The sequence below is a fragment of the Xenopus laevis genome, chromosome 5L (genome assembly GCF_017654675.1).
Source record: "Xenopus laevis strain J_2021 chromosome 5L, Xenopus_laevis_v10.1, whole genome shotgun sequence".
In the NCBI taxonomy this organism is placed as follows: Eukaryota; Metazoa; Chordata; class Amphibia; order Anura; family Pipidae; genus Xenopus; species Xenopus laevis.
Window position 1 is genome coordinate 51,036,646 of NC_054379.1, and position 27,238 is coordinate 51,063,883.

Below are 27,238 nucleotides of genomic sequence, written 5' to 3' on the forward strand. Positions count from 1 at the left end.
AGAGTGAAATACCGCCTCTCTCCATTCATTTCTATGGGATTTTTAAAGCCGTATTTATCAAAGGATGATAGTGAAAGTTCACCATTTGATAAATACACCTTTAAAAATCCCATAGAAATGAATGGAGAGAGGTAGTTTTTCACTCTGCGGACTATGGAGATCTCTAACTTCAGTCTTTGATAAAGCTACCCCCAGGTTCTTAGTTGCCTTAATTTGATATTCTGAAAACCTTCTGTGTAGCCTTTTCATACCTGACTGCAGTATTCTTTCATCTGTACTTTGCTAAAAGCATGCCAAACAGATTATTCTAGGGCTATGGTTACTGTATCATTATGTGGGAATGATATTAATAAAAAATAATGTCCGCTGTTTGATGGTGGTGGTGCGGGGCATACAAAACAATCCAGTTCCTATTTTATATGCAGCCACAAACCTTCAAGAGGGAGGCATGTGTGTATTTTTGTGTACAATGATGTCACCCCGCAACAGAGTAAAGATGGTTATGGGTATTTTGCAGCTGCTCCAATCCTAGTGTAGGGATTAATGGAGGGATGGGCAGATTTGTAAATGGATAAGAGGAGTTATAGCTACTGTACTACACTGCTGAACAGGAATTTCATTGGATAGATTAATAAAGAGACTATGTTAGATAGAGAAGCAGGTGTTTCTTGTATGAGCTCACTCTAACCATACATATTGTTTGTCTTGCCCATAATGTGAGCGTGGAGATATTTAAACGCAAGTACCAATTTCAATGAAGCCCTGATAACAGCACACAAAGAGATCCAGGTTCTTCTTTTTAACAGATGGCAGAAATTACATTTCATCAACAATACTAAATAATTTTGCAACAAAATGAATTGATTAGCTGCAAAGATGTATCTAACAATACAGAGCTTTTTTCCTATTCATTACAAGTAATTACTGCAAAAGAGTATTGGATACTGCCAGGAGCAGGCTAGGAACCTACAGCAAATGCAACATATTACTAGTCCATTGCTCCAGTGTAGAACCGATAAAGAGCTTACAATGTTTCAGAAGACTTCGGTGACCTCACTTGGTATCGTTTTAACCGAACAGAGATTACTTGAAAAGAAAATCAGGCTATAAATACAACTGTGGCCATATGGCGTTTGAAAAGAATTGCAAAATCCCCTGCTTAGTGTATGTGCAATAGAACAAGCCACACACCTCTGCACCAGGAACACCATTTACTGAGAGTAAAACCATTTTAATGATACAGTTTGGAATTAAAATAATATTAAACATCCTTTCCTGATTATTATTCTGATGGGAGAATTCTAGCAAGCCTTTCACTCTCTTCTCCTCCCTCCCGTCTGTTTATTTTTCTTCCCTTGTCAAGTTCCCTCCTCCTCCTCCTCCTCCTCCTCCCTCCTCTCATCTGTGCTGCCAGCCAAATTAAAACAGCTGGACCCATTACAGTTCGGCCGTGTGATTTCATGGGGTTTAGTAGCAGCAGGATCAGAAAACGCTGCAGCAGAAAAAGCAGCGACTCGGGGATCAGGCAAGGTCAGTCAGTAGGATTTGCCGGTGCTGCGCTGTCCCCCCGGCGGTGGTGCTGAAATCAACGTCCATTCTGTCTTGTGCGCTCATCGCTAGAGGAGGCGCGTTGAAGAAAAAGGGAGGATTGAATATTACGCTGGATACATTCATTGATTCTTCCCAAAGCAGCACAATCACAATTACCGATTCTTAAAGGATCGGATACTTTATTCGGCTTTTTTATCCGCCCTACCAGCTCTTGGAATAACTGACACTCGCTCCATAGTGTAACATCAACCGTTTAGTAGCAGTGTCTGTATTTTTTCCCATTGTTTATCGGTGCGCTCATCTATCTTACTACACACAGTCCCCCCTCTCCCTCGCTGTATTCCCTCAGGTGCCTGCCTTGCCCATTCCATGACACGCCAGTAATCCAGACACACAAGAGGATCAGGCTGGGGCTATGGAGGAAGAACTCAAGTGCCCGGTGTGTGGCTCATTTTTCCGGGAGCCGCTCATATTGCCTTGTTCACACAACGTGTGCCTGCCCTGTGCCCGCACCATCGTGGTCCAGACCCCAGAGAGCGAGCACTTGCCTCATGCTGGCCGGCCTATGATGCTCATGGGGGCAGATTACGATTACCCCGACCACCTGGATAAAATGAGCCTGTACAGCGAGACAGACAGCGGCTACGGCTCCTACACGCCCAGCCTCAAGTCCCCGAATGGCGTGAGGGTCCTGCCGCCTGCACCGGCTCCTTCCTTGTCTTGTTCCTCAGGGGCCTCCTCCTCCCGGGCTCTTCACGGGCCCCTGTGCAGCTCATCCTCCATCACGTGCCCACAGTGCCACCGCAGCGCATCGCTGGACGAGAGGGGTCTGCGCGGATTCCAACGCAACCGCTTGCTGGAAACCATCGTCCAAAGGTACCAACAGGAGCGCGGTTTAACGCCTGGCGCAGAAGCAGCGACAGAAGCAGCTTGTGGTGGCGCAAATGCCAGGTGCCAGCTGTGTGACAGCAACCCAGCAGAGGCGGCTGTCATGTGCGAGCAATGTGATGTGCTTTACTGCTCCTCCTGTCAGAAGAAGTGTCACCCTACCAGAGGTCCCTTTGCTAAACACAGGCTGGTGCCCGCCGCCCAGATCACGCAACCAGGCCCTAATGCCCCCAGACCCTCTGCAGCTTTAGTCGCACCTCACACTGCGCGCAAGTTCCCCACCTGTGCGGATCATGAACTAGAGAACTACAGCATGTACTGTCTGAACTGCCGGACCCCCGTGTGTTACCAGTGCCTGCAGGAGGGGAAACATGGCAAACATGAGATGAAAGCTCTGGGCATTATGTGGAAGCAGCATAAGGTAATGAGGCACTTGTGTTTGTGTTACAGGCCCCGACTGGCAATCTGTGGGTTCTGGCAAATACCAGAGGGGCTGCTATAAAGTTCCATAGAAAGTCAGTATTTAGTGGGCTGGTGGGGGCTGTTTGGGCCTCTGTGTACCTGAAATGACAGAGCCTAATTTGATCCTCAGTCCTACCAGATAAATAAAGCATTTGCAGTGTCAGACTGGGACACCGAAAAAACTTAGACCAGGGGCCCACCAAAAGTTTTTAGACCAGGGGCCCACTATTTTCTTCCTTTCCTCACTCAAACTCTATTCTCCTAGTCTCTTTTCTTTACTATAATCTATTATTCCAGCTATTTAGCCACTTTGTGTTCATAGAAATAGGGAATGGCCATGAAATAGGCCAAACATTTAGCAGCATGAGCCCACTGGTCTCTCAAAAAAAACTTTAGTTTGTGTTTTTAATATCAGACAGGGTGCTGGGGCTAGTTTCTTTAGGGGCATTTCTGGGTCTGCATACCCTTAAAGGGATACTATCATCGGAAAACATGTTTTTTTCAAAACGCATCAGTTAATAGTGCTACTCCAGCAGAATTCTGCACTGAAATCCATTTCTCAAAAGAACAAACAGATTTTTTTATATTCAATTTTGAAATCTGACATGGGGCTAGACATTTTGTCAATTTCCCAGCTGCCCCTGGTCATGTGACTTGTGCCTGCACTTTAGGAGAGAAATGCTTTCTGGCAGGCTGCTGTTTTTCCTTCTCAATGTAACTGAATGTGTCTCAGTGAGACATGGGTTTTTACTATTGAGTGTTGTTCTTAGATCTACCAGGCAGTTGTTATCTTGTGTTAGGGAGCTGCTATCTGGTTACCTTCCCATTGTTCTGTTGTTTGGCTGCTGGGGGGGGGGAGGGAGGGGGTGATATCACTCCAACTTGCAGTACAGCAGTAAAGAGTGATTGAAGTTTATCAGAGCACAAGTCACATGACTTGGGGCAGCTGGGAAATTGACAAAATATCTAGCCCCATGTCAGATTTCAAAATTGAATATATATAAAAAAAAAAAATAGCCATTTGTCGAATAAAACATATAGTAATGACAACATTTATTTTTTTGTTTTCATCTGTAAATATAACTGCTGTTCAAAGCACGATCTTCATGAAGGTCCCTTTCCATTTTCTGTCATAGTGGTAACTTCTGACTTTTGAACAATGTAGCAGAATCCAGCTGTTTAAAAGGCCTGTATGCAAGGATGATTCATGCTATTCCTCCTCCCCCCAGGCTAACTACCCCCTGGGGGAAATGCCCCATACTCCATACTAACCCCTCGGCGCAGATTCTTCCAGCGAAGTTCCCCAGTTCTGTGTCCTCTGTAAGCTGACTGAGAGATCGGTATTTCTGCGCATGCGCAGTTGGAGCAGTTTGCCAGTTTGTGACAACTGCGCATGCGCAGAATTACACGGGAATTGCTGATCTCTCAGTCAGCCGAGGAGATGGAAGATGGACGCGTGGAACTTCGCTGGAAGAATCTGCGCCGAGGGGTAAGTATGGAGTATGGGGCATTTCCCCGGGGGGTGGGGGGTAGTTAGCCTGGGGGGGGGGAGGTCTACCTGGAGTGGAGGGTACGGGGTTTTTCCCCACAGATTGATTTCTCCTTTAAAGGGGAACCATCATTAGTATAAATAAGCACTCGACCAGTAGTGGATTTTCAATAATAATTTTCCACATATGGGCTTTAACATTTTTTCCTATTGTTTTCGGTTTATCAACATTCATCCTCAAGCTAACTTTTTTTTTTTTCCTTCAGCAAAGAACTGAACTATCCTGTTTGTTAGGAGTGCAATGCAAATCACACTAAAAATTCAGGAATAATTTGATCGGTGGGAGAAAAGCATTATTTAGTTGAGAACAATAACATTTACATCTTGACTTTTAATAAATCTGCCCTACAGTCTTCCTAATAAATGGGCTGACCCTCTCACTAAAGTTAGGGGATTAACCACTAAGAATGAGGCTTGATATCAGATCATGTTCTACCACACACTGCGTCCTTAACCAAGTTAAATCAGTTTGCAGTCTATGAAAAAACAAGTTTAAAAGAACACTTCACTCATACCCACCCTTTTTTAACTCTCCACCCAATAGATATGTTTTTTTCCTCAATCTACTTAGGAACACATCACACTTCTGTATATCTCTGCAATTTTATGGGGTACATTCATATCTCTTTGAGCTACCTTGGTCTCTCAAAAAAAACTTTACTTTGTGTTTTTAATATCAGACAGGGTGCTGGGGCTAGTTTCTTTAGGGGCATTTCTGGGTCTGCATACCCTTAAATTCAACGACCCACACTTAGCTTAAACAGTTGAGCTCTCTAAACTAGAAAATGTTGACTATCTGGTTACATAAACAGAAATGTAATTCTTAAAGGAGAAGGAAAGGTTAAAACTAAGTAAGCCTTATCAGAAAGGACCATCTACATATACCAGTAAACCCCCAAAGTAATGCTGCTCTGAGTCCCCTGTCAAAAGAAACACAGCATTTCTTTCCTTCTATTGTGTACACATGGGCTTCTGTATCAGACTTCTTGCCTTCAGCTTAAACCTCATTGCCCTGGGCAAGAGCATGCTCAGTTTGCTCCTCTCCCCCCACCCTCCCTTCTCTGCTGTAATCTGAGCCCAGAGCAGGGAGAGACTCAGGCAGGAAGTGATGTCACACCACATTAATACTGCAGCTCCTATCCTAAACAAACAGAGAGTTTCTAGAGCTTTTTACTCAGGTATGGTAAAACATTCTACAGAATAAATATAGCATTCTAGCTTGCACTATTGCAGCTAATCTATTGGCAATAAAATGGCTCCATAGCTTTCCTTCTCCTTTAAGCAAGGGAAGAGAATTGCGGACCCAAATGGGAATTTACAGTAGGTCAACTTCCTGGGCTTACTAGATTGCCCACTGCAGTCTTTGCCAATCAGGTAATTTGGCCAGTGCAGCTGCCTAGGTCTTTCCAAATTTTTTAGGTAAGGAAGCATTATACAGCAGTTTCTGCATACTTCTAGGCTCATGTTCATTTTTTACTGTTGTCAGTTAGATAGGCCGTTTTATTTTAGTAATAGAGGAAGGAATCATGTTGATTCACCTTGTCACTCACCTGACTCTAGTCCATTGTCTGTAGAATAAAGTGAAGTCAAAAAATGGTAAGACTGTTTGCTGTTTTAAAGGGCAACTAAAGCTTGAAAACAGATCAAGCCAGAAATGATTCACATTACACTCAGGGTTTTACATAGATACAACAGCCCTATCACAAGAAGGTATTTCAAAGATAATTAGAGCTTTTACAACAGGATTCCCTTTAGTTCCCTATTTAGTTCAGTATGGCTGCCTTTGAGCCGGTGCACTTGCAGCCTTTACCTGGTCTCAAAACTAACCAAACAAGCAGCATGTGCATTCAACTAAGGGTAAATGGGGGGTCCAATCCCTAAATACAGTTATTTAACTGGGGAATAAGTAACATATTTTTTACACACCATTCCTTTACTTGATTAAGACATAGAAATATTTGTGAATGTATATGAATGTATATGAGGACCTTTAATTTTGTACTGAAAGTTCTTTCACCAATATTTTATTATGCTCTCCATTGCAGCCACTTCTTTGTTCCTGCAGTGTTAGGTGTTTGTAAAGACTGCTTGTATTTTTCCTTTCTAGTCTAATGGAAAATCAATGAATGATAAATGCGTTTAATAAAAGATAGACATTCAGTGTAGTAAAAAATTATCTAATCCATATGTTAAAGTGCACTAATGCATAGGTCCATCATTTGTAATGAAGGCTAAATGGGTGTAGGGATGTGATAGGGAGTCAAATAAACTCTCTCTCTTCTCCATTGGGAGCCATGTCAGGAGCCAACTAATATGTTTTTCCAAAATATTGCCTAGCTAAGCTTTAATCTCAGGAAAATAGTTCCATACCATCACACTGTCAAAAACGCAACATGTCTGCCAAAGGAAAGAGGAGGGGACATGTCAGGTACCCACTAATTTTAACTTCCATCCAGGAAGCTACCAGGGGTATGGGATAAAGCAAGTATGAATGTATGTTAATATAACTGTGTTATCGCACATAAACCCAAAAATAATGCTCTAATGCGGCTAATCTTTTTACTTTTTAACAGCCAGGATATCAGTCTCTCTAGTAGTGGTGGGGAGGAGAGCAGAGCTGAGCTTAAACAAATTGTTGGTTATAGGACATTCAAATATTAGGAAAGCAGATAGTGTAATGTGTTTTATGGATTGCTACAACAACACTGGTTGCTGTCTTTCTGGTGCCAGTCAATGTAGAAGCAGAATTATTTGAGAGCTGCAAAAACAGCATTTTTACTGTGGGTGGGGAGCTTATCCCTTTTATTGTGACCACTGATGCATAAACATTTTGGGGGGTACAATAAGTGGTCACAATAAAAAGGGTAATCTCCCCACCTGCAGTAAACATGGTGTTTGTGCAATTCTGCTTCTATGTTGACTTCAATTATCCAGATATTGACTGGAGCAATGGGGCAGCCAAGTCAGTAAAAGTTGGAAGATTTGTAAATATGCTAAATGACAACTTTCTATTTTAGGTCATTCTGGAACCTACTAACAAAGATGTTCTTTTGGATCTGGTAATAATTAATAAGACTACATTTATCTCAAGCACTAGTGTGGGTGAGCATTTAGGGAATAGTGATCATAACATGGTCTCCTTTGAGATTATGTTGTAGAGACGACTCTATAAGGCTGTAACTAAGACACTAAAAGGGTTATTTACAGCTGCAGTTGCAGTGGGCTATGTGCAAGGTGCAGCACAATTGCCATGTTTGTTTCCCATGGTTCCAGCATAATTGCACCCACCAGAGGGAGATGCACCTGATGCAATTGCAGGCAGTGTGGCAAAAATGCTTTTGCATTTTGTCATGAATCAGACATGTTTATGCTAGAAGTTTCTGATACAATTTGAAGTAAAGCAGTTCCCTTGTATTGTCAGGAAGTGGGTTAATATTCTCAATATTATCACTCATAAAGCTGCTCCCTGTCGAGCTGTGTTGGGAGATTGGCATAATAAGCGGTGAGCTGAGAAAAGGGGCATAGGGTCACCTTTGTTAGAAAATATGATAAAACCTAGGGTTTGAATAGGCATAGTAACATATTCCTGTTAAAACCTGAAACGTCATTATCAGTTTAAAGTGAAATACCCCTTCAAATGTCTTTTAAATGTCTCTTCCACAATTCCGAGTTTCTTTTTGGAGGGTCAGTTTGTCTTCACATATAATATACCACGAATAATGACTTTTTTGAGGTGGTCTGTATTTTTTAATTACTTTTGTAAAATTGCGTTCTCAAAAATGGATTAATGATGACTTTCTAAATCATATAGTTCAAATACATTAGTTGATACTTCCATTGTAACAGCTGCTCTGTGACAGTATTAAAACCTGTGGAGCATGTTTACTAGGCAGTAGAGGCTGAGGCTTCTGCAGTTTCCACGGTGATCCTACTTCACCCCCAGTTCAGTTTTTCTGCTAACAGGAGAACCAGCCTGGGGTATCAGGTAAGAGATGACATTAGTTCTTCTCTGCACTGCATATTCCAAATGCTCATCAATGCTTCGTAAAATGCAATTGATACCCATTTTAATACAGGACAATATCTTGCTGGATTTTTTGCTGAGATTTAAAAAAAATCCAGACTATACATTGTATGATGGTTTCCATGTACAAAACTGTCTTTTTTTCTCATTTCCCTTTACAATGCACTTGTTAGTGAGCAGGTAATATACAGTATATCTCCTCCTATGCGCAAAGCTTTTGAATATATTGATATCAGATAGATATTATACCAACCATATTTCACCAACCACTATTACTTCAATCTAAAAATTATATAACATTTACAGGGGAATGTAATAAAAGTCGGTAACGGAAAAAATAATCTCAATGCGCAAAAGTTATGCCTTTTGTGAACAAATTTGCCTATGCTTTTGCCTATAGCTTTTGCAAACCCAGAAACTGTTTAGCGACCACTTCCGATAGGGGAAGAAGGTTTGCGAATTTTATCGTTTGTGCCAGTGCGCAGTGAATATAATGAAACTTCTTACTGAAAAAGTTGTTATGTTTGCAGAAAAAGATTACGACATCTTCAACCACTTCTTAAAAGTGGGCAATGCGCAATTAAAATTCGCAATGCAATAAGAGTTTAAGGAAGAGTAGTACATTGCAAAATGCAAATTTTTATTCTTATTGTGCAAACTTTGCGACTTTTATTACATCACCCCTTATATGTTTATTGAGGTATCCATAAAATACCATGAACCCATAAAAATAAGTCTGGAGGTGATGGGCTGGGCCCCTTCCCTCAATTCAAAGACAAAATAATGGTGAAACAGCTGTTGAGGATCATTTTCTTTCAGGGCTGTGGTTCCACTTCTCCATGATACACCTTTATCAAATTTTTCTTAATACATGATATGGCACTGTTGTGGTGACTGGAGAGAGCTTGAAATAGCATACACAAACATTGAATATCCAATTACTTATATTATTATAAGTCAGATCGTATTTCTGTATGGCTATACATTTATTGTATTAAGTGGCTGTAGCAATCTTTTATTGAACTAAGAAAAGGGGCCCCTCACCTCCAGGCATGTTTTCATGGGTTGTGGGTATTTGATATATGTCTCAATGAACATATGATTTTATACAACTTGAAGGTTTTTGAAATTGAAGAATCAACAGTGGTTGGTCTTTCATGTTTGAACTGTCTAATTTACCCACTCCTTGTTTTGACGCTGTAACAATGGCCATTCCATGTACCTTGATTATTGTTATATAAGAACATACTCTTTGGGCAAATATTGTAACTAACTAAAACCAAGTATTGTAACCAACTAAAAATTGGCTCCAGAAGAGTTTACAATGCAGATTAAGCATTGTTCATTAGTGCCAGAGCACAATGAATATATTGAATTATTACTGGGTAAGAATAAATGGTAAATATGTGCACTTCTCCTCTTTTCATTGATTTATACAGTGTTTTCCAATATTTTGCAGGCGCAGCTCTCCCAGGCCTTAAGTGGTGTCTCTGATAAAGCAAAAGAAGCCAAAGAATTTTTGGTACAGCTGAAGAATATTCTACAGCAAATCCAGGTATTCTTCATTTTCTTTTCCAAAAAAGTAGCACAGCCCAAAGGCACTGTGAAAAATGTTCCACCCAAGTAGCAACAGCAACAGTTCAATGTGAAATAACATCTTTTAAACTAGTTATCTTATCTCATGTGCAAATCTGGTGCCACAGATCATAGTAGTCTCTGTTGAGGGAATAAAGGCAAAGCAGACAATAATCCTTCCAACCTTTTTCTAATCATTTGTACTACCCTTAAATGACCTCTATTTTGTTATAACTATATTTATTATCTCTTGAAAGGGAATGTACAACTGGAAAAAAAAACTATGATTATGTTCTAATTATAAATAAAAACAAGTTTAAAAAGATGACCTCTGTTTTCTATAGCCATCATAGTAGTATCTATGATGAACTGAGGATTTTATAAAATGTACTTTTGATTTTCATTGAAGGTGGCAGTGAGGTACAAACCTACATATTACAACAGATAATATATCAGGAGCTGCTTCATTTCTCAGTTGCAACCCCATCTGCCAATGTTGCTCCAAACAAGATCCTGGTTAACACACCATTTTCCTTCTCAGGGGAGAATATCCCATTTCATATGGTGAATCCTGTGAGGTGTGTACAAGATAGTAAAAAGATGGAGACCGGTAACATAATGGTACTTTTTTTTTTTTGATAATGGCACAAGTGTAACAGGACTGAAAGAATTGCATTAACTGAACACTATTCTTTCAATCAGCTTGGATAGCAGGTATTTGCCTATAGAATCTCAACACCTGCTAACTGTTCCCTGGCTATTGCTATAGACTTATAGACCTGCTATAGACCTAGCAGCCTCAATACAGCTAAAGCACCAAGTATGGAACCTCAGCTCATTTGCTCTATACTTGTGGTGAACCATGGCTTCTAGAGGTATACAATTGTTTTACTCTGCATATAAAGTTCTGGGCTATGATCATGTGTTTATGCTTCAATATTTTGTCTAGTCAATCAGAATCATGTCTGTGCTTGATAGAATTATATGCCTCAGTTTTAGTGGCAAACCCATATACCCAAAATGTTTGCTTTGTTACTTTGGTGTCTGTTCACTCAATAAATCTTCTAGAAAAACCTAGGGGGTTATTTACTAAAATCTGAATTTATCTAATAATTTAAATTAAAAATAAGCTCAACCAAACTCCCATCCCCGATTTTGCCTTATTTATCAATAAAATAACTCAAATAAATCGAATTGGGAAAACCCAAATCATGTTATTTTTTCAGACTTTTTTCCCGAGTGACATCTCCCATTGACTTATACAGTACATGTCCTCAACAAGTCTGAGATAGCGTATTTTCAGATTCGGGCTGGGAGGTCTTTGTCAGATCTCTTAGGCTATATCAATATCTCACCACAAACCTACAGAAACGTCAGGCTTTTATTTAATATTGAGCTATAGTAATTTAAATTTTCATGTTGAATTGATCTAACACTTTTCATGCCTATTTCTCCTCTTTAGGAAAATGGATTAGAATATGAAGCTTGCTTGGTTGCCCAGTGTGATGCATTAGTTGATGCATTAAACCGTCAAAAAGCAAAACTGCTCACCAAAGTTACTAAGGAACGGGAGCATAAATTCAAGGTGAGTAGCGTTTTCTGAACAATAAATTGCCAGGTCCTGATTAATCTTATATGTTATTTATAGTACCTGAAATGAATACATGTACTTTTATCCGTATGCACAGTGAGGTCAGTGTTTTTTGAAGGATTTAAAAGTAGATATTTAGATGACCAGAGCACAGATAATCCCCAATCATAATGGCCTCCTACAAACAAAAACAAACAAAGGGTGAAGGGAGAGGGGTTGCATACTGATAATCTACTCTCACAAGGACCAAAGATGAAGTAGCTTCAGTTTCCCCAATTAGCTCAAATAATAACAAAAATAATAACAATAGGCAAAAAGTATGTTCAGCACAAGCACTCTTGTGCTGTGAATCTATTATTATTAACTGAGCACCAAAAACATCAGATTAAAAATAAATAATTATATATAACCAACTAGAAAGATCCGCACTTACAGGTCTTAAATACAAAATAGAAAAGTTTAATTGCAAAATGCGAGACTAACGTTTCGGCCTCTCTGAGTCCTTTCTCAAAGTGCCAAATTGTTTGTAAGAATGCCATAAATACAAGAGTTGGCGGGAAGCTGGACAAATGGGATCTGACGTATCTTCGAAATGCAACTGCCATTTAAATATCACTAATAACATACAGATAAATTATTAAAAGTACATAGCACATATATACATAGCATTTGTTAATAATCTCTACGTTTAAACAATATAAAATTTCTGCTGCTGAAAGCATAATGTAATGTAACTATGTTTCAATATGTTACTTTTGTTATCACTTTACATTTCCTTATCACGATGTTAAACATTGTTACAAAAAACATCTAAAAAATTAGCGTAGTTGACAAGCCTGCTCTGGAGATCTATCCATCATATGTGTTAATTAGTATTTCAAGTATAAAAACTACCTCTCAATGTGTGTCTTAAAACACCCTGCAGGTGTTCCCTAAATATCCACATCAAGGACATGCAAATGTGTGGGGGATTACTAAATACGATTTTGCCCCCCCTATGCGCCCCACTGTAGTGTGTCTATTATATTATCTTATATCTGTCACACGATATGGATTTAGCTGCATTATATCTCTGGCATATTCACTGTGTGGACAAACTCATTCAAGCGCATTCCTACTCATGCGAGTGCTCCGGGACTGCACAGCTGTTATGTGTTTGTAAATTAAAAGTGTACCGTTGTTCTGTGAAACAAAGAATAAAATACCCTTTACATTCCATTTTCCCTTTCAACGAAATCATCTCATAGTTTCCCTATATCGCTGTGTCACACTAGTTTGGGTGTTCAAGAGAAATAATTAATTATTCATCTATTTAATTCAATCCAATGAAACTATATATATTTAAATTGTGAATGCTATTGTGATCTTAACATGCCACTAATGGCTAAAGAACGCTTGTCAAGTTTATATACGTGGAAATCAACCCCATATAAGTATACAAAATATATAAAAAATTATATAAAAAAGTAAACACCAAAAAACATATATAAAAATAAAGAATAAAAAATAAGAAATATAAAAATATATATACAAAGTCCCAGTGGCACACAAGGTGTACAGTTCCGATCAGTATCCAGTAGTTATGGTGTCTATTCGTCTACTGCAATCCACAATATGTGTAAGTGAAGAGTATAAGAAAAACAAGTACACAGATATATATATATATATATATATATATATATATATATATATATACACATCAGTCATTGTGTGTATTTAAGGTCATTTTTGTGTTTTTACAAGTCAATTTTCTTATCATGCAAATATATTTACAGTGTAATGCAACAGCTAAGCAGTGTGTACTAAGACAAGAATGTGGTATATGAGGTATGATTGGCCCGGGGCCAAAGTCAGTTTATGCAAAAACATTTCCCATTGTTTTTTTATCACAAACACTCCACTTTAATCTAAGGAGTGGTCCAAGAGTGAATCATGAGATAGGAGAGCTCATTTATGAAACACAAGTTGCAGTCACACAAAGATTGCCCCAGTTGTTACAAAAATTAAAACTAAAGTGCCAGTGTGCCCTGCCAATGTGTTGAGATGAATTGTGTACAGTGCTCCCATTGATACAGAGGAACTGTGAAGCTACTGCCAAATCAATAGTGACGGCATCTCCAAGGTTCCCACTGTGCATTGTGTCAAAATGAGCAATAAAATTATGCCTAAAGAATCTTGCAGCAAAGCTCCGGGAATGATGCCCCTGGCTGACACAATGGCACTGGAATTATGGGAAGGAAATGCTGCATTGTAGGTAAAAAACATGGTGATATGCATTTGCACACTGCACCTGCACTCATAAATGAGCCCTTAATCATTACTTGATTTAGGCTCGCCATTTGCTTTTTTATTCATTATGTACTGGGGACGGAAAACTAGAAGCATGTCTTTATATTAAATTGGAATAAGACATTTTTTAAATTTAAGGCAATATAAAAGAAAATTAAAAATCCTAATTTATAATAGTAATTATATGGTGGAAGATTATGATCGTAATTTGTAATGCCTTTTAAAGTTTTTCTCACAAGAAACCTGCCTTAAACCTTATGGGTATGGATCCCTATATCCCCTACTGGTGTCTAAACTAAAATGTGCAGGGGATTATAGTTTAGGGGCAGTGCTTTGTGATAAGGCAGATGTGGGCTTTTCCTGGTTGGAGAAATTTACGCTAATCCTAATAGCTTCATAATCATAATGTTTCCAAATGACACAGAATTCAGGATGATTTCAAAACCAGTCATTGTAAATACTCTTCTTAGTCTGTAATCTAAATGCCATCTGTATTGTACAGGTATGGGATCTGTTATCGGGTAACCTTTTATCCACAATGATCCAAATTACGGGAAGGCCATCTCCCATAGACTACATTTTACTATATACGTAACACTTGTTGTTATTTAATTTTTCTTCTTCAAAAATCAATAAAAGAATTAAAATAATATAAATAAAATAAAGGGTTCTTCTGCCTACTCCTAGTTCATGTTCACAGACAGATAGACAGAGAGACAGATAGATAAATAGATAGATAGATAGATAGATAGAACTTTCAGCTTTTTTATTTTAAAAATAAACCAATGTTTTTTGCCTCTGCATTCCAGACAGGTTCCATGACCTCATAGTCTAAGACTAGTATGGGATCTATAATTCATAAACTTGTTCTCTAGCATGGCAAATTGCTAATGTCATTTCCTGTTGTGTATTGTTTATATCATCAATTCTTGATTCTAGGTTACTAAATTCCTATGCAAAAATAATACAATTCTTTAGTATTTAGTGGAATTTAGTATTGTACAGAATGCAGGTTACATGCATTCTGCATAATAGTCCCCATTATTTTTTTTATATAAAAGATTAGTACAATATTTTATAAACTCAAGTAAAGACATTATATAAATAATGATCTGACCATAATGTTAATGAAACTCATACCTGCCAGTACCCTTTAACACCTAATTGTCTGCCCATTGAAGAATCAATTTATGATAAAATAGTTAAAAAGTAAAGAGGAACATACAGATAACATCAACATATACAGGTATGGGATCTGTTATCCAGAATGCTCGGCACCTGGGGTTTTCCAGATAAAGGATCTTTCTGTAATTTGGATCTTCATTCCTTTAGTCTTCTAAGCCTTTTCGTAGTTCTGAACTTCTTTCTGGATAACACATTATATATATATATATATATATATATATATATATATATATATATATATATATATATATATATATATATGTATATATATATATATGTATATATATATATATATGTATATATATATATATGTATAGCAATAAGCTAAATTTTTAAAAATTATTTCCTTTTCCTCTGTAATAATAAAACAGCACCTTGTATTTGATTCAAAGTAAGATATAATTAATCCTTATTGGAAGCAAAACAAGCCTATTGAGTTTATTTAATGTTTACATGGTTTTCTAGTAGATTTAAGGTATTAAGCGGTATGACAATCCAAATTACAGAAAGATCCATTATCCGGAAAACCCCAGGTCCTGAGCATTTTGGGTAACAGGTTCTATACCTGTATATTTAAGTATGTGTGTTTAATTCAATAAGAGATTACCTTAATATATCAGATGGGGAAATGTGCAAAGCCAGACACAAATCAATGTGTTTCTCTTTTTTAGGTCATGCAGTCATCCATTTCAGAAATGTGTAATAAGTGTTAATAACCCTTTATTAATCTGCAAGAGAACTTCCACACAAATGTTTAGTATGTGGTTATCTCTGCAGACTGTTTGCAGGCATATGAATGAGGAATATGGGAATCTGTGTTACAAAAGGCAGGGAAGACCACGTGACAGATAAACCCCACATGGTACAGATAATTAGCTTTGTTATATTATAGTCCGACCAGTACAATTTCTTGATCCTCTCTAAAACCCAGGGATCATATGAAATGTGGATTTACTTCCAGGTTGTCTGGGACCAGATAAATCATTGCACATTGAAACTACGCCAGTCGACAGGCCTCATGGAATATTGTCTCGAAGTAATTAAGGAAAATGATCCTTCTGGCTTTCTGCAGGTAATATTGGTTATCTTCACTGCAAGGTATCTGAAAATATAGCACATGCACTGCAATGGATTTCTTAAACCGCATTTTTGACATGTTTACTAACCACAAACTTACTGCCCTTTTTATAACCATGGCCTATTACTATTACTACTTCTACAACCTGTGTTGCAAGTCAAATATTCTTGGCAGAAACAGCTGGCTACTAATTCCCATGAATTAGCAAGTGTCCCTGGCAAGTTAAAAGTAGCTAATCTTTCCCAGAATATGAGTCCCATGCAAGTCTCAAATATTTTTACAAGTTGGTATTTATCTGTTCTGTTCTAGGACGAGTACAATTCATCTAAATAAACTGCCATTTTGCATGAAAACAAATGTGTTGTACATCTACATATGTTTACTCACACATACCTCCCAACTGTCCAGTCTTTTTCATTGCCTGGCTTCTCTTTGTTTCTTACCAGCCTGCATCTCAAGAAGAAAAATCCAACATGGCCATGCATTCCACTTTGGACATCTTGGATTTTTTTTACAGGAGTTTAAGCAAGGATACTCTTCATCTGCTTTCTGTAGTAATTATACTGGCGGAGTGTGGCCACAAAGCAGGCGTGGTCATCACTCTGGAACACCTGGATATCTTGGATTTTTTACAAGAGCCAAGCAGAGGGAGGCAGAGAGAGTGATATGGTTATATTTATCAAAGAGTGAACAGCCTGCTAGAGTGAAATAACGCCTCTTTCCATTCATTTCTATGGGATTTTTAAAGGCGTATTTATCAAAGTGAAAGTTCCCCATTTGATAAATATGCCTTTAAAAATCTCAGAAATTAATGTAGAGAGGCAGTATTTCACGCTAGCGGACTGTGGCGGTCTCTAACTTCACTCTTTGATAAATATACTCCTACACAGAGAGAGAAACAAGCAGCGTAGGAGCATGGAGAAAAAACAACATCTGTGCATGCATGCGTGAGGTAATGCTTTCAATCTATCCTGTTCTGCATTGATTTTACTGGCATGTCTGGAGTTAAAGTAGTGCTTATTGGCTTCTACACAGGGCCGGATTTACATAGTGGGCGCCCCTAGGCCCACTGCCTTTCGTCGGCCCTGTCCCCTCCCCTTTATTTGTGCAAATTTTCATCTTCTGGACCGGAGCAATGGGGCTTGGCGCATGGGAATTTTAAAAATGATTGTATCTCCAGCGCATCCCCAGTGTTTTTGAACCAATGTGGGTGTGTTGGGCAGCATGCCACCCCCTAAAATCCTGCCACCCTAGGTGGCCTTTCCACAAATCCAGGCCTGCTTCTACAGTGATCTCACTGGCTTGTCTAGTGATTTCTACAGTGATTATATTGGCACATTTGGAGTTAATAAGCTGATTATCCATTTTCTGTGGTTATTATACTGGAAGTTGTAGGGTCAATATGCTGGGGTTTTTTCCTATTTTTTGTAGCAATTATACTGGCATGTTTGGGGTCAGTATACTGATTTTTTCATCATATTCTGTATTCGTTATTTATTTTATTTAGTTATTTAGTGATTATACTTGTATGTCTGGGGTTGATATGCTAGTTATGCATTTCTGTAGTAATTTTCTGGCACGTCTGGGGTAAGTTTTGGTAAACTGGGCATAGCATTTAAGGGCATGGCCACACAGGGGTGTGACCAAAACATTTTGCTGCAGGCAGCAAATATTTTTGCCCCTCTTTCTATTTTTCAGATGTTAGGAAGTATGTCTACTCATTTATGTAGTTTAGATAAATCAAACCATTGTAAGGGTCATTTACTTCTACCCCTGCTACATGTGCAGTATTACCCTATGCTCACCTGTGAATAGGGGATGGTAGGGGGTGTCTATGTGCCTCCCCAAGCACATCTCTCATAAATACAGTGCTGCCTGTGTTCATACGGCAGACACGGGTCTTTACACTCCATTTTAGAACCAATAGATATGTGGCTATAGTGCAAAGTACACGGCAGGTTAAAAAGTACAAAAACACATTATTTGCACTGTGCATCCTGCCCTACAATTTGTAAATTAGGCTTTTTTTCTTTTTTTCAAATTGCAATTAATTTGGTCAACAGCAACATCTTGCAGCTGCTCAGCAAAGATGCTTGACACACTCCTTTTGGAAAGGGGTGGCCAGTTTTAGCACAGGTGCCTCCATTGTAGGCTAACTGTTGAATTCCTCTGTTTTTATGAAAGAGTTAAACATAAAGGTTTCCTTTAACATTTCAAATCATTTATTTACAAGCTTCACTTGGTATCCTTGTATTCATTTCCACAGTTCTGTACCATTACTACATTGCCTCATATGCCAAGCCTTTTGATTGGACTTTGACTAGAGCAATCATTTAAATGGTTACTAATAACAATAAGTGGTAAACAGCTATCCAATCAAGTAGCATCTACTATCATTGCTAAAATGCTCCCTGCATCCACCCATCACTGACAGGCAAGTTGCACTTACTACAGTAGGGTTGGCATGTTGGGCATCCCCTTGCACACCCCTTTCTTGCATGATATAAGTTACCTGGTGCAAGGCCGGAGCATCACAGGATGCAAAGTGCCCCCAGAGCCTTGTACTTTTGTTTTTAAAATACAGGTCCCCTGTGCCACTGAATAATGTGCTCAGAATCCTCTGCTGGATTTCCAATCCAACACAAAGTATAGGGGACAATTTGCAGTGTTCAAGCCAAGTGCAGACAGCAATGTCTTAATTGGGGGGTGGGGTGCAGGTCCTGTTGGTGCTCACCAGGGGAAACGCAATGCAATAAACATGGGCATTTGTTTTTTTTGCATTTTGCACCATACCCCATGGTTTCTAAATGATCCCTGAGGGATGAGTGATGCAGTTTCTTATATCCAGTCCCAAGCTGCCTTGCTCTACATTTTTGGTAATCTGTTTCTTAAAGATTAGTCTACACCTGATGCAGCCATCATCTTTTGGAGTACTAACTGAAGATCATATAACAGGAAAACAAGTGTTTAGCTGTTGCTAGTCTACCATCTAGAACTCCGCATAATTATTGGCTGCTCAGGAAAAGATTAACATCTGTGACCTAGATCAAGGTTTTGCTATGATTCACTCTTCAATTGTTGCTGAACTACATTTTCTAGCATCTAGTGACATCTATTTGCTTGCAAGTAATCCTTTGAACAGCAGAAGCTTGCAGATCCATGACCTAGATTAAAATGTAGTGAATGTGGAAGGCAAAAACCTTAACATGGCCATGAATCATGTCCCACAAAAAGAAAGGAGGTAAATGTAACAGGTCAGTAATATAGAAGTACTAGAGAATACTGGTTAATTTTTTTCAATAATAAATAGGAGTTGTAGCTGAAATACAGGCATTACATTACAAGTCTATAGATTAGTTTTGCTTTTTACATATCTAGCACAACATTTAATAATTCTACATCTTGCTTGCTTATGTCTATTATTTAGATGGACTGTTATATTATTGCTTTGTAATGAGATGTAGCAATATTATCATATAATTTCCACAATACATTGTACTAAAGAAAGGATCTTTCCTGTTGTTTTAACCACTGCATTTGGATTTGGGATACATGTGGCATTGACCTCCCATCCTTAGCTCAGTCTTTCAGGTCGAGGTCCTGGTAAGTGAGCATAATCACATACTATCCTCCACACTGGCTCATTTGCCCCTTTACAGGCTAAGCGTACTCATGCTCAAACTCCACGGCCCTGGCTGAATTCACAAACCAGACCTTATGCTCCTGTAAAAGATCTGCTGAACGTATGTGGAAAAAAATCACATACACAAGCAGACTTTATTCACTATAAATTTCTACTCTCATCCCTCAATTCTGCCTTGTTAAAGGCCAAGCAAGAGTACTACAGTACCCTTATAAACAATAAAAAATCCAACCCACAATGCCTTTATTCAATACTCTTCTCCATTCCTCATCAAAATTATCAGTCAGCCTGATACACACTCCTTTGTTGATTTCTTTAAAGACAATGTAGAGTCCATCCACAATCAGATCCCTACCTCTACTAATGCAAACCAGCTCTTGTCCTCCCCACTCACAACTTGCTCTATTGACCATATGCCTTCTTAAATACTGTGCTGCTGAACTTACTCCAGCACTTTCTCACATCTCTAGCTTCTGGAACCTTCCCTTCTTGTTTCAAACAGGCCTGTGCAAAGCCTATTCTTAAAAAGGCCACACTTGACCTATCCTGTCTGTTGAATTACCGTCCTGTCTCACTTGCTTGACTCTTAGCTCCTAGAACGTATTGGATTCTCCCATGTTATTAACTTTCTACATGCTCATAATCTGTTGGACCCTCTGCAATCTGGTTTCTGGCCTGCTTGCTCTACTGAGACTGCGTTGTGCAAAGTTACAAATGATCTTCAGGTTGCCAAAGCCCAAGGCCACTTCTCTATCATTATCCTCCTTGACCTAACATCTGCATTTGATACGGTTGACCACTCTCTCCTGCTGTAAATTCTGTATTCGCTTGGTATCCGTAACCGGGCTGCATCTTGGCTCTATTCTTACCTTTCTAAGCGATCATTCACTGTCTCCTATGCTAACGAAACCTCACCTCCAGTTTCACTTAATGTAGGGGTACTGCAAGGCTCTGTACTTGGTCCGTTGTTGTTCTCCCTGTACACCTGTCTTTAAGAGATCTCATCCACTCATTTGGCTTTAATTATCATCTATATGCTAATGATACCCACATATATTTACCCACCCCTTTATTAACAGCTGGAACTGAGGCTCAAATCTCGAACTAGCAATCTACAACTGGATAAACCAACGCCACCCACCATAAACTCAACCTAACTAAAACTGAACTAATCATCTTTCCACCTAAGCCTGGTCCTACTTCCACATTTACTATCTCTGTTGATGGCATGCTCATTAAACCTGTCAACTCACCAAGCTGGCTCTAGGTAATCTTGACTCCTTTCTCTCTTTCTCCGATCATAGTAACACCACTGTCAAATCCTGTCACTTTTTCTTATGGAATATTGCCAAAATCCATGCCTTTCTTTCACCCGCTATGGCCAAAACACTCATGCATCATTCTATCCTAGATTACTGTATTCATCTACTAACAGGCTTCCATAACTCCCATCTCTCCCCTCTACTGTCAGTATTAAATACTGCTGCCAGAATTATCCTCTGCTCACATCCTCTGCACCTAATTACATCTCATCTCTTGTCTCTGTATATGTTCCTGAAATTTCCACTGCTCTCAGAGCAATTGCTTGGTTGCACCCTCCACTTCTACTGCTGTTTCCCACACCAAACCCTTCTGTCTAGCTGCTCTTTATATTTGGAATGCCAGTCTATTTGGAGAGAATCCTCTTTCAATGTTTTCAGAACTAAACTCAAAGACTACCTCTTGGAGCACCTGCATAACACCAGAACTGAGAACTGTTTGTAAGTTACCCTGACATTTAGACAGGACAGGGACCTCCACCATTTAGCTCCATGACACTAAGCACATAATCTGTATTGTAACTATACTTTATACTTATGTGAATTGTATTTTAATATTGTATTTATTATTGCAATGATCCCCTGTTTGTGATACTAATTTATTGTTCTACTATACAGTGCTTTGCCCTCAAGGAGCTCTATAAAAATGAAAATATACATACATACATACAGTTTCTAGGTTAGTAGGCACAGGAATTAAGTATCTCCCATCTTAGCCACAAATTAATGGAATTCCATACCCTGTTCATTGTGTAGTCCAACATTCATATTTACACATACGGGCAAATTTATTGGTACATTTACCAACAGGAACCAATAACCATTTAGTTTTAAGTAAGCCAACAGCATGTTTGAGAAGGAAAGCAAAGATTTCATAGGGTAGGGGGCCGGGCAGTGATGTCACGGGGGTGTGGCGGGTGACATCAAGGGTGGAGCCTATAACAGGGCTGGAGCCCAGTGACATCAGGGGTGGGGCTATAATCTGGAGATTGTTTGATCACTGTATCAATCCGATAGAGTACTGCCCAGTTTTCCTAATTCGGAAAACAGGGCAGGCAGTTTTGACCCAGGCAGCCCTCCTGAAAACTGGGCTGTCCGGGTCAAAACCTGGCAGGCAGCAAACATAGGGTAACTGCACTGGAGCAATTTAACACATTTGTTGTATGCCAGCCCTGCAATGCAAACATTTAAGAAGGACTTTGGTTCCCAACACAGAATATAAAACAAATATATATGTTAGCTTCAGAAATACTGCTTAAAACACCCTGGGTGTTCAAGGAAATGGAAAGCTGTATTCCATGTCACCCCCCAGTCAATATAATTGCTTACCTCAGACCCTGGACTGGTGCTTCTCTTTGCTGAAAAAGCACTGGCTTGGGGTACTTTCTATGGGAGCCCTTGCCAGTCCTGAACCTTCTTTCGTAGGTTCAGGACTGGCATTTTCACAGTAGAATTAAGTTGGCCATTTTACTGTACTACATATGCGCTGGTCCTGGGCCACCAAAGCAGAACAAAGAAAAGAGCGCATGAACAAACCATGAAATTCTTCAAAAATAGTGGTGTCAGAGCTACCAAAAAAGGTGCCCCAAGCTGCTTCGTTTTACGAAAAAGAGTACAAGCCCAAGCTCTGAGTTAATTGGTTAACTACAGGTTTTCTCATAATATATCTATATCATACTAAATGTTAATCCTAAAGTAAACTGCAGCTTTTAATACCCCTTTAATAATAAAATACATGTATACTTTACACTTTATACTTTAAAAGAAATTAAAAATGTGAAGCCGCACAAGAAGCAGACTTAACCATCACCATCTGGCACACTGAGCCACTCAATTTATCTAATGGGGAGTGTGATAGTTCTGCTATAAATGTGCAATTTAAAGTTCCATTCATTCAGTCCTCATCTCAGCACTATATTAGGAAAAAATTTTACTATGCAGTTACATTATTGAAATAATGGCAGAAAATTACATTAATGGGCATAAATGTTGCAACTTTTCAATAAGTGCATGGCTCACACTGTTGCTGAATAAAGCTGGCCATAGACGCAAAGATCCGATTGTACGAATCAAGGATGATTGCAAGCATGGGCATCTGGGAGGACGTTACTCATTCCTACTTACCCACTGTAATTTGTAGCAATGATACTTTAATACAGTACCGTACAATACACAGAACCTACCACACGCCAGTGAGGCTGCATTCCATGGGCCTTGTGGCAAATAATAAAAAAAAAAAATTTTGGGCAAAAGTAACGACATTCATAGAACAAATGCTGGATTTGCCTAATGTGCGATCACCAGAAGCATGTCTCCTGGGACTGGTGGAAAATATAGTGCCCGATAAGCATAGATGCTCCCTGTTGCAGCTTCTATATTTCTATGCTAGGAAAACAATTCTTCTGTCATGGAAGCTGCCCAAACCTCCTACGCCTTATCCTTGATAAATGAGGCCTTACCACTTTACAAACCTATTTGAGACAAGGTTGCCAAGACAAATTTGAAAAAGTCTGGGGTCCGTGGGCAGATACACTGGACTCAGCTGCAGCACAAGACAGCAGATAAATGACCCCTTAGATAGGGGCGGTTGAGTATACTGAATAACCTCCATGGCCTAAACCCCCTTTTTATTTGTAGTGTGTTTGTTATAAATTAAGAGAATATATAAAAAAAAAAGTTTTTCCATTCATATGTACCCTGGCTTGCCGGGGAAAATGTACAAAAGATGGTTCTAACACATGCATGAAGAAGAAATGCTTTATTATACTCATCGACAAATATGTTGTTGTTCAAACAAATAAATAAAACTTTTTAAAAAAAATACTGTGCATAATTCAGCTGTTTTTGTATATCCCATATAGGAATAAAAATGTCAAAATGAATTTCACTGATGCTAGGCTAACTATTGCTTTGACTCTTTTTATGTTCTCTTTTGAAGATTTCAGATGCTTTAATAAAGCGGGTTCAAGGTTCTCAAGAACAGTGGGTGAAAGGGGCTTTAGAACCCAAAGTATCTCCTGAATTTGACCTCACCTTGGACAGTGAGCCTTTGTTGCAGGCTATTCACCAGCTGGATTTTATCCAGATGAAATGTAAGGGTGAGCTCACAATTCCATTTCTTCTTTCTTTGTGTTTAATATCAATTGTATTTTCTTTACCTTTGATTATGTGCTGAAAACCTGTGGTGAGAGACCTACTGTTATTATTCAGTCACTGGTTGAGATGGAAAACTGTATCTGCTGATTGGCAAATTGATTGTTTACAACATTGTTCTTTATAAATTTGTTTAATTCGAAATCTGATTGTGTAAGGGAAATTGGGAGTTTCTTGGTCTCAAATCCAGTAAGCTTTTGTGATTCTGTAAATACTTGGTTCTTCTCCAGTCCATCAAGGTATTGACCCATGAAGTATATGTCCAATAACCCCACCAGTTTGCATACCACTGCTAATTCATCAGCAAGCCTTATCACTTTTGAGGTTCACAAAAAAAACAAATGCAGAGTTATAGTTCTTTAGCAGAAACTTTATTTATATTATGGAGACATTTAGTACAAAGGTCTCACACCAGAAATTACACATTGCAAAGATCAATGAAAAAGAGATTTGATAACCTCCACCCAAACACCCAAGACCCATGCTTTATATTGGTACTTTTATTTTTTACTGGTATTTAATATATGATCAATGGAAGGTTTCTGCTGGAGAAATTATACACTGTATATTAATATTTAGCAGTTGACCTCTTTTTGGGGAGACTATGCTTCCCAAAGTCCTAATACCTGCACAACTGAATTATAGAAATACATCACCAGATACTCCAGGACCCCATAGGATGTGCCATAATGTGCTGCTCATATAGCACATTATGTTATTCTGTTGCCGATTATGCTATGACTAGGAAGATCTGTGTCTCCAAATATGCCTAGCTTAGCTTCTCAACAGCTGCTCAGAGTCCACTGAGCATGTGAGTGTCACAGAAACTTTCCAAGATGTTGACCCCCTGTGACAAGTTTAAAGGAGAAGGAAAGCTACAGAGGCATTTTATTGCCAATAGATTAGCTGCAATAGTGCAAGCTAAAATGCTATATTTATTCTGTAGAATGTTTTACCATACCTGAGTAAAAAGCTCTAGAAACTCTCTGTTTGTTTAGAATAGGAGCTGCAGTATTAAACTGAGCATGCTCTTGCCCAGGGCAATGAGGTTTAAGCTGAAGGCAGGAAGTCTGATACAGAAGTCCATGTGTACACAATAGAAGGAAAGAATTGCAGTGTCTCTTTTGACAGGGGACTCAGAGCGGCACTGCTTTGGGGGCTTACTGGTATATTTATATGGACCTTTCTGATAAGGCTTACTTAGTTTTAACCTTTTCCTTCTCCTTTCCTTCTCCTTTAAAGACTGTATCTTTTAGATTGGTGTCTCTCATCTCCAGTTATGATTGGCTACATAATATTCTTGACTGGGTCAATCGAAACGTGCCTAACCTCCTCTGTATGACAAATATACTGCATATAATTACAAAGTTTTTTGTAGGGGAATGAAAGGGTTACACTAATCTGTGCGCAGTTCCCATTACAGTACCCCCAGTACCTCTGCTTCAGCTGGAGAAATGCTGCACTAGGAATAACAGTGTTACCCTGGCATGGAGAATGCCACCTTTCACCCACAATCCAGTTGATGGATACATCCTAGAACTTGATGATGGAGATGGTGGTCCTTTTAGGGTACGTAATCAGCCTTTTTTTTAAAAAAAAAAAAATTTTATTGAGTCATACCGGATATCCATTGTGGTACTAAAAAGGCCTACACATTATGCTTCAAAGAAACCAATGGTTTAATGGGTTTATCCTCCTCGCCAGAATTCTGAAATAAAGCATAGGTTTTGGAATGGAATATAACAAAAGAATCAACCATTGGCATTCAAAAATATCCTCTACAAATAACTTTCCTGTTTCCTTGTATTTGTTCCCTACACCTACTGGATTTTAGGATGTATTTAGCATGCTAGCACTGTGTGTTATACTGTTATGGCAACCCCCGTAAAATTATGTCACCAGTGTTATAATATGCTGAAAATGCCATTAACTAACAGGAGGAGCTAGTATGGATGCATTATATATCTGCTTGCAGGGAGGGAGGAAAATGGAGCAGGATGGGGTTGGGCATGTGCACATTTTATCTTCTGTTCCGTGGGTGCCAATGGTTCCTGCCTCTGCACTGGTTAAGAGTGAGACAAGTACGAGCAAGGGAGGGTAACTTTCATAGCTAATTAGAATAATCACTTTAGTCTTAGGATGTACTCATTACATGAGTCTGATATTTGGCTGAAAAATATTCATCAGACTTTATTGGCACTCACTGCCCAGAGGCCTGCCCTGGATCGTCTATGTATAAATTGAACTTATACCTTGCCCTGTTACAAGTAGCAAATAATGGTCTAGTGTACTTTCTGTCCTCTGGACATGTTTAGGAAGTTTACTTGGGAAAGGAGACATTATGCACGATTGATGGACTTCACTTCAATAGCACGTATAATGCAAGAGTCAAGGCATTTAATGCTACAGGACTTGGACCTTATAGCAAGACTGTCGTTCTGCAGACATCTGATGGTAAGTTTACATGTGTTCTACACAGGGGAGGAAACTTAAAACTTTTCAGGTGTTGATCAAAGAAGGCTTCCATCACAGATTGATAGATAATCCCAGTTCATGAGTTCTGAAATATTGGTTTATTTCCCATATGATTTTATATTTAAATATATATTTTGTTTTATCCTAGTGGCCTTTTTTACCTTTGACTCTAATGCTGCACATCGGGACATAGTGTTGTCCAATGAAAATATGACAGCCACTTGCAGTAGCTATGATGACCGAGTGGTATTGGGTACTGCTGCATTCTCCAAAGGCATTCATTACTGGGAGATACAAGTTGATCGATATGATAACCATCCTGATCCCGCTTTTGGTGTTGCAAGAATTAATGTTGTAAAAGATATGATGCTAGGAAAGGATGACAAAGCTTGGGCCATGTATGTGGATAATAATCGAAGCTGGTTTATGCACTGCAACTCTCATACCAACCGGTAA

General features: G+C 38.9%; 1 protein-coding gene across 3 annotated transcripts in view; it reads left to right on the top strand.

Moving 5' to 3' along the window:
• Positions 1 to 1,322: 1,322 nt before the first annotated feature.
• The window catches only part of trim67.L (tripartite motif containing 67 L homeolog), a 28,813-nt gene continuing 2,897 nt past the window's right edge, over positions 1,323 to 27,238 (top strand). The window contains exons 1-8 of one of the 3 annotated variants that reach the window (XM_041562740.1): positions 1,323 to 2,860; positions 9,934 to 10,029; positions 11,512 to 11,634; positions 16,076 to 16,186; positions 24,093 to 24,252; positions 25,731 to 25,876; positions 26,623 to 26,761; positions 26,931 to 27,234. In XM_041562740.1, the coding sequence (XP_041418674.1) occupies positions 1,967 to 2,860; positions 9,934 to 10,029; positions 11,512 to 11,634; positions 16,076 to 16,186; positions 24,093 to 24,252; positions 25,731 to 25,876; positions 26,623 to 26,761; positions 26,931 to 27,234 (1,973 nt within the window). In that variant the 5' untranslated portion in view covers positions 1,323 to 1,966. Of the gene's footprint in view, positions 2,861 to 9,933; positions 10,030 to 11,511; positions 11,635 to 16,075; positions 16,187 to 24,092; positions 24,253 to 25,718; positions 25,877 to 26,622; positions 26,762 to 26,930; positions 27,235 to 27,238 lie in introns of all 3 variants that reach the window. The other 2 variants (XM_041562739.1, XM_041562741.1) reach the window with 2 other exon arrangements.